The following is a 9,417-nucleotide window of genomic DNA, read 5'->3' on the forward strand; positions in this document are numbered from 1 at the left end:
AAATGACACCTCATTTATGCAAATTGGACCTACTGTTCAAAAGATACAGCCCTTTGAGTCTGGACCAATCAGATCCAATATTCTAATGAGGGTGAAACATAATGAGGGTGAAACTCGTATTAACACACTAACCTACATGCATAGACCCTCAAACCTTCATTCTAACCCTAAACCCTGACCCAACCTAGCCCAAACCAACCCCTGACCCTAACCCCAAGCAAACCCTTAACCTAACACTAACTCATGTACATTATCAGGAATAACTGCACAGACATGATTCAATAAAGAAGACTGACAATTTAAATAGATAGATAGATAGATAGATAGATAGATAGATAGATAGATAGATAGATAGATAGATAGATAGATAGATAGATAGATAGATAGATAGATAGATAGATAGATAGATAGATAGATAGATAGATAGATAGATAGATAGATAGATATATAGATATACAGATAGATGGATGGATGGATGGATGGATGGATGGATGGATGGATGGATGGATGAATGGATGGATGGATAGATATAGATATACAGATAGATAGATAGACAGACAGACAGACAGACAGATAGATAAATAGATAGATAGATAGATAGATAGATAGATAGATAGATAGATAGATAGATAGATAGATAGATAGATAGATAGATAGATAGATAGATAGATAGATAGATAGATAGATAGATATACAGCTTAAAGTGACATGTAAATTCTTCACCAGGTTAATTAGGTTAACTAGGCAGGTCAGGGTAATTAGTCAAGTTATTGTATAATGATGGTTTGTTCTGGAGACCATTGAAAAAATATATATTGCTTATAGGAGATAATTAGTGACCCTAAAATTAATTTTTAAAAAATTATTTATTTAAAATTGCTTTTATTAATGCCAAAATAAAACAAATAAGACTTTATCCAAAAGAAAAAAAAACATTATCAGACATACTGTGAACATTCATTTACTCTGTTAAACATCATAGATAATAACACAGAGAAAACCGCAGTTTAGCGCCCCCTGTTATGTTTGAAACGGCTAACGTCATTACACATTTTAGCCAGTTCGAACACAGACCATTATCACCCTAGGTACACTAGAGGGCGCCTCTTCATCTACGTATCTACAGGTAGTTGGCATCAATTTATTCCTTATGGGTAGGAAAATAAAACATTAATAATATGTGTAACGACATGATTGACATTTATTTGTTGTTTAGGTTATAGGTCAAAGGTCATGTGTGTGTGATGATAGATAGATAGATAGATAGATAGATAGATAGATAGATAGATAGATAGATAGATAGATAGATAGATAGATAGATAGATAGATAGATAGATAGATAGATAGATAGATAGATAGATAGATAGACAGACAGATAGATAGATAGATAGATAGATAGATAGATAGATAGATAGATAGATAGATAGATAGATAGATAGATAGATATACAGCTTAAAGTGACATGTAAATTCTTCACCAGGTTAATTAGGTTAACTAGGCAGGTCAGGGTAATTAGTCAAGTTATTGTATAATGATGGTTTGTTCTGGAGACCATTGAAAAAATATATATTGCTTATAGGAGATAATTAGTGACCCTAAAATTAATTTTTAAAAAATTATTTATTTAAAACTGCTTTTATTAATGCCAAAATAAAACAAATAAGGCTTTATCCAAAAGAAAAAAAACATTATCAGACATACTGTGAACATTCATTTACTCTGTTAAACATCATAGATAATAACACAGAGAAAACCGCAGTTTAGCGCCCCCTGTCATGTTTGAAACGGCTAACGTCATTACACATTTTAGCCAGTTCGAACACAGACCATTATCACCCTAGGTACACTAGAGGGCGCCTCTTCATCTACGTATCTACAGGTAGATGGCATCAATTTATTCCTTATGGGTGGGAAATAAAACATTAATAATATGTGTAACGACATGATTGACATTTATTTGTTGTTTAGGTTATAGGTCAAAGGTCATGTGTGTGTGATAGATAGATAGATAGATAGATAGATAGATAGATAGATAGACAGACAGACAGACAGACAGACAGACAGACAGACAGACAGACAGACAGACAGACAGACAGACTGAAAGACAGACAGACAGACAGACAGACAGACAGACAGACAGACAGATAGATAGATAGATAGATAGATAGATAGATAGATAGATAGATAGATAGATAGATAGATAGATAGATAGATAGATAGATAGATAGATAGATAGATAGAAAGACAGATAGATAGACAGACAGACGGACGGACAGACAGACAAACAGACGGACAGACAGACGGATAAATAACAAATCAAATGACACCTCATTTATGCAAATTGGACCTACTGTTCAAAAGATACAGCCCTTTGAGTCTGGACCAATCAGATCCAATATTCTAATGAGGGTGAAACATAATGAGGGTGAAACTCGTATTAACACACTAACCTACATGCATAGACCCTCAAACCTTCATTCTAACCCTAAACCCTGACCCAACCTAGCCCAAACCAACCCCTGACCCTAACCCCAAGCAAACCCTTAACCTAACACTAACTCATGTACATTATCAGGAATAACTGCACAGACATGATTCAATAAAGAAGACTGACAATTTAGATAGATAGATAGATAGATAGATAGATAGATAGATAGATAGATAGATAGATAGATAGATAGATAGATAGATAGATAGATAGATAGATAGATAGATAGATAGATAGATAGATAGATAGATAGATAGATAGATAGATAGATAGATAGATATATAGATGGATGGATGGATGGATGGATGGATAGATTTAGATATACAGATAGATAGATAGACAGACAGACAGACAGACAGACAGTTGATAGATAGATAGATAGATAGATAGATAGATAGATAGATAGATAGATAGATAGATAGATAGATAGATAGATAGATAGATAGATAGATAGATAGATAGATAGATAGATAGATAGATAGATAGATAGATAGATAGATAGATAGATAGATAGATAGATAGATATACAGCTTAAAGTGACATGTAAATTCTTCACCAGGTTAATTAGGTTAACTAGGCAGGTCAGGGTAATTAGTCAAGTTATTGTATAATGATGGTTTGTTCTGGAGACCATTGAAAAAAATATATATTGCTTATAGGAGATAGTTAGGGACCCTAAAATTAATTTTTAAAAAATTATTTATTTAAAACTGCTTTTATTAATGCCAAAATAAAACAAATAAGGCTTTATCCAAAAGAAAAAAAACATTATCAGACATACTGTGAACATTCATTTACTCTGTTAAACATCATAGATAATAACACAGAGAAAACCGCAGTTTAGCGCCCCCTGTTATGTTTGAAACGGCTAACGTCATTACACATTTTAGCCAGTTCGAACACAGACAATTATCACCCTAGGTACACTAGAGGGCGCCTCTTCATCTACGTATCTACAGGTAGATGGCATCAATTTATTCCTTATGGGTGGGAAATAAAACATTAATAATATGTGTAACGACATGATTGACGTTTATTTGTTGTTTAGGTTATAGGTCAAAGGTCATGTGTGTGTGATGACAGATAGATAGATAGATAGATAGATAGATAGATAGATAGATAGATAGATAGATAGATAGATAGATAGATAGATAGATAGATAGATAGATAGATAGATAGATAGATAGATAGATAGATAGATAGATAGATAGATAGATATGGATGGATGGATGGATGGATGGATGGATGGATAGATAGATAGATAGATAGATAGATAGATAGATAGATAGATAGATAGATAGATAGATAGATAGATAGATAGATAGATAGATAGATAGATAGATAGATAGATATACAGATAGAGATATACAGATAGACAGACAGACAGACAGATAGATAGATAGATAGACAGACAGACAGACAGACAGACAGACAGACAGACAGACAGACAGACAGACAGACAGACAGACAGACAGACTGATAGATAGATAGATAGATAGATAGATAGATAGATAGATAGATAGATAGATAGATAGATAGATAGATAGATAGATAGATAGATAGATAGATAGATAGATAGATAGATAGATAGATAGATAGATAGATAGATAGATAGATAGATATACAGCTTAAAGTGACATGTAAATTCTTCACCAGGTTAATTAGGTTAACTAGGCAGGTCAGGGTAATTAGTCAAGTTATTGTATAATGATGGTTTGTTCTGGAGACCATTGAAAAAATATATATTGCTTATAGGAGATAATTAGTGACCCTAAAATTAATTTAAAAAAAATTATTTATTTAAAACTGCTTTTATTAATGCCAAAATAAAACAAATAAGACTTTATCCAAAAGAAAAAAAAAACATTATCAGACATACTGTGAACATTCATTTACTCTGTTAAACATCATAGACAATAACACAGAGAAAACCGCAGTTTAGCGCCCCCTGTTATGTTTGAAACGGCTAACGTCATTACACATTTTAGCCAGTTCGAACACAGACCATTATCACCCTAGGTACACTAGAGGGCGCCTCTTCATCTACGTACAGGTAGATGGCATCAATTTATTCCTTATTGGTGGGAAATAAAACATTAATAATATGTGTAACGACATGATTGACATTTATTTGTTGTTTAGGTTATAGGTCAAAGGTCATGTGTGTGTGATAGATAGATAGATAGATAGATAGATAGATAGATAGATAGATAGATAGATAGATAGATAGATAGATAGATAGATAGATAGATAGATAGATAGATAGATAGATAGATAGATAGATAGATAGATAGATAGATAGATATGGATGGATGGATGGATGGATAGATAGATAGATAGATAGATAGATAGATAGATAGATAGATAGATAGATAGATAGATAGATAGATAGATAGATAGATAGATAGATAGATAGATAGATAGATAGATAGATAGATATACAGATAGAGATATACAGATAGACAGACAGACAGATAGATAGATAGACAGATAGATAGATAGATAGATAGATAGATAGATAGATAGATAGATAGATAGATAGATAGATAGATAGATAGATAGATAGATAGATAGATAGATAGATAGATAGATAGATAGATAGATAGATAGATATACAGCTTAAAGTGACATGTAAATTCTTCACCAGGTTAATTAGGTTAACTAGGCAGGTCAGGGTAATTAGTCAAGTTATTGTATAACGATGGTTTGTTCTGGAGACCATTGAAAAAATATATATTGCTTATAGGAGATAATTAGTGACCTTATAATTAATTTTAAAATAATTATTTATTTAAAACTGCTTTTATTACTGCCAAAATAAAACAAATAAGACTTTATCCAGAAGAAAAAAACATTATCAGACATACTGTGAACATTCATTTACTCTGTTAAACCATAGATAATAACACAGAGAAAACCGCAGTTTAGCGCCCCCTGTCATGTTTGAAACGGCTAACGTCATTACACATTTTAGCCAGTTCGAACACAGACCATTATCACCCTAGGTACACTAGAGGGCGCCTCTTCATCTACGTATCTACAGGTAGATGGCATCAATTTATTCCTTTTAGGTGGGAAATAAAACATTAATAATATGTGTAACGACATGATTGACATTTATTTGTTGTTTAGGTTATAGGTCAAAGGTCGTGTGTGTGATAGATAGATAGATAGATAGATAGATAGATAGATAGATAGATAGATAGATAGATAGATAGATAGATAGATAGATAGATAGATAGATAGATAGATAGATAGATAGGTAGATAGATAGATAGATAGATAGATAGATAGATAGATAGATAGATAGATAGATAGATAGATAGATAGATAGATAGATAGATAGATATCCTTAATACACAAACACACTTTATTGAACTGCAGGTTAACTATGTTTATATATAACTTTAACTGGTAAAGGATATTAGTTACTAGATAATTAGGTAAAGTTTACAGTAACTAAATAAGTTATGGTAACTAATAACGTTAGCTTTTCCGAATTTGATGGTTATGCAATAATGTGCACCATTTTAAAGCTGGTTTGGAACAATAATTACTGTGAAAAGCGCTATACAAATAAACTTGAATTGAATTGAATTGAACTGATAGTATGCATCTGTGTGTAACAGGACATCCACAGAAAGCGTCAGGAGAAGGATTTATCTGAGCTTCAGTCTCTGATCGAGGCTCATTTCATCCAGAGGAAGAAAGATGAAGAAGAACTGATCGCGCTGGTCAACAGAATCGTAAGTCCAGCTTAATCTGGGAAAACACTTACTTTTCAGGACCCTTTGTGTGAAGAACCATGTGTGGTTACTTCACTGACATTGATTGCAATATAATTTTACAAAAGAATAAAGTACAAAAGAAAAGGGATTTTCCCAATTAGCATTTCTGTGTGGAGTTTGCATGTTCTCCCTGTGTTGGTGTGGGTTTCCTCCGGGTGCTCCGGTTTCCCCCACAGTCCAAAGGCATGTGGTATAGGTGAATGGGATGAACTAAAGTGAGTATTTCTGTCATGGATTGTGATGTGTGTCTCTGTTTTGTGCAGGAGAAGCGGCGCGGCGAGAGGGCAGAGCAGCAGAGAATCCGTGCAGAGAAAGAGAAGGAGAGACAGGCCCGTCTGGCCGTGAGTGACACTTCCTTCAGCCAATAGCAAGCAGACATTCTTGTGGGCTAGAAGAGAAATGACAGGTCAATCAAGTAAAACTTCTTTCATCACTTCTCCACAGGAAGAAAAAGAGAGGCGAGAGCAAGAGGAACAGAGAAAGAAACACGATGAAGATGCCAAGAAGAAGAAGGCCCTCACCAACATGACACACCAGTATGGAGGAATCCAGCAGAAGGTCTGAATTAAGTAGAAAATCATTGATATGCAGCTGAACTCAAAATTATTAGAGCTCCTGTGACTTACTTTTTTTGAAATATTTCCCAAATGATGTTTAACAGAGCAAGGGATTTTTCACAGTATTTCCTATAATGTTTTTTCTTCTAGAGAAAGTCTTCTTTGTTTTATTTGGGCTAGAATAAAAGCAGTTCTTAATTTTTTTTAATCATTTTATGGTCAATATTATTAGTTCCCTTAAGCATTTTTTTCTCGAGTGTCTACAGAACAAACCATCATTAATGACTTGCCTTATAACCCTACCTTGCCTAATTAACTTTTTTCTGTCTTGTAGGGCGACGGCCGCAAAGGAGCAAAGAAACAGACAGAGAGAGAGAAGAAGAAGAAGATCCTGGCGGAGAGGAAGAAGCCTCTGAACATCGATCATCTGTCTGAAGATAAACTGAAGTAAGTCTCCTTACATCAGCTCCTCCTATTATTCAGTGTGTGTGCAGTTGAAGTCAGAATAATTAGCCCACATAAATCTTTCCCCAATTTATGTTTAACGGAGAGCTGATTTTTTTTAAACACATTTAGTTGAAAAGCCGAAAAAAACGATCATTTTGTTTGAAAAAACGATTTTTAAACATAATAGTTTTAATAACTAATCTCTAATAACTGATTTATATTATCTTTTCCATAATTCAATTCATTTTCAATTCAGCTTTATTTGTGTAGCGCTTTTACAATGTAGATTGTGTCAAAGCAGCTTCACATAAATGGTCATAGTAACTGGATCAGGGTAGTTCAGTATTTTAGTGTTTAAGTTCAGTTCAGTTTATCTCAGTTCAGTGTGGTTTAGGATCATTACTGAGAGTCCCAACACTGAAGGCAAATTCATCGACGCGTAGCTCTACCGATCCCAAACCATGCAAGCTAGAGGCGACAGCGGAGAGGGAAAAAAAACTTCACCGATAGGCGAGTGAAGAAAAAAAACCTTGAGAGAAACCAGACTCAGTTGGGCACGACCATTTTAATTTCTCCGCTGGCCAAAAGTCCTGTGCAAAGCTGCAGCCTCAGCGGTGGAGGCTGGAAGCTGGCCTCAGCGAAGACTCGTCTGTCCCTGGAGCGTCACTGGAATAATGACAGTACATAACATTTTACTAGATAATTTTTTATACTTCATACTAGTATTCAGCTTTAAGTGACATTTAAAGGCTTAACTATGTTAATTAGGCAAGTCGTTGTATCAAGATGGTTTGTTCTGTAGACAATTGAAAAAAATATTCCTTAGGGGAACTAATAATGTTGACCTTAAAATGGCTTTTTGAAAAGTAAAAACTGCTTTTATTCTTGCTAAAATAAAACAAATTATTCTTTCTCCAGAGAAAAAAATATTATAGGAAATACTGTGAAAAACTCCTTGCTCTGTTAAACATTATATGGGAAATATTCGAAAAAGAAATTCACCAGAGGGCTAATAATTTTGACTTCAACTGTGAAAGTGTCTGATGAAGCATCTGTCTGGATTCGACAGGGAGAAGGCCAGTGAAATGTGGCAGTGGATGATGCAGCTGGAGGCCGAGAAGTTTGACCTCAGCGAGAAACTCAAGAGGCAGAAATATGATGTAAGTACCGGATGAAAAATCACAGAATAATGTGTATAGCGTATCAGATCTGAATCACAGTAATTATCTCCTTTTTAATTTCCTTTTACATTTTTTAAGATACAACAGGCATGTGTATCTTAAATGTGGTTATTACACTAAAAGCAAAAGGTTAAAGTAACTCAAACCATTTGAGGAAACCGATTGCAACAAATTATTTAAGTACTGTGAACTTGCTCCATTTGAGTCACGAAGCAATTTGAGCACAGTAAAGCCCAATAAATGAAGAGAACTCAAACCAACTGAGTATTGTAAAACCCAATAAGATAAGATAACTCAAACCATTTGAGGAAACCAATCGCTACAAACTATTTGAGTTTTAAATTCAATCTATATGAGTGCTGTGAACTTACTTCATATAAGTTGAAGTAATGAGATATTTAATGAACTCATTACCTTCAACACTGAGTTCAAAACTCTTGACAATTTATTTTAATTAGATATTTAAAACATTAAACTAGACACTTTACATGGATTTGATATGCGTTCAATGCATAATAAATCACTTTTGTCAATTTGACTTGACGCAGGATGCTTCAATTCGGCCCAAACATGTGTTTTCCTTCAAAATATCTGAATAGGGTATATGCCGAAGTATGCTTATAGGACTTTTAATTTGTCATAACCTTAATTAAGAGCTTCTGGTGAACTGAATGCCATAGCAAAATCTGTGCATTTAAGGTCTGTTTGCTTTAAAAATCCGCGATCTCCACTGGCTGAGTGATATCTGATATAAAGTGGGTCTCAGATTGTACAAGAAGCACTGCTTTAAATTACATTTCCCCTCACCATGTCTTTATAATATGAGCCTTTATTTAACCCCAGTATATTCAATGGAGCTTCTACGCTAGTCTGCCGATTCTGAGGGGCGCGTGCAAGTAAATGCTCCTTTGTCTTGTTTTACGCTTGAGCAACTAAATGAATGCCAAAGTCTATTT

The 9,417-nt window shown here is 34.0% G+C and overlaps 1 protein-coding gene across 24 annotated transcripts in view; it reads left to right on the top strand.

Moving 5' to 3' along the window:
* The window catches only part of tnnt2e (troponin T2e, cardiac), a 34,734-nt gene that overhangs the window by 18,569 nt on the left and 6,748 nt on the right, over window positions 1-9,417 (top strand). For all 24 annotated transcript variants that reach the window (NM_001201540.1, NM_001201541.1, NM_001201542.1 and 21 more), the window contains 5 exon segments: window positions 6,118-6,234; window positions 6,540-6,617; window positions 6,721-6,834; window positions 7,168-7,280; window positions 8,350-8,440. In NM_001201540.1, the coding sequence (NP_001188469.1) occupies window positions 6,118-6,234; window positions 6,540-6,617; window positions 6,721-6,834; window positions 7,168-7,280; window positions 8,350-8,440 (513 nt within the window).

This window comes from Danio rerio, chromosome 4, assembly GCF_052040795.2.
Source record: "Danio rerio strain M-AB ecotype USA chromosome 4, GRCz13ab, whole genome shotgun sequence".
NCBI classification, from domain to species: Eukaryota; Metazoa; Chordata; class Actinopteri; order Cypriniformes; family Danionidae; genus Danio; species Danio rerio.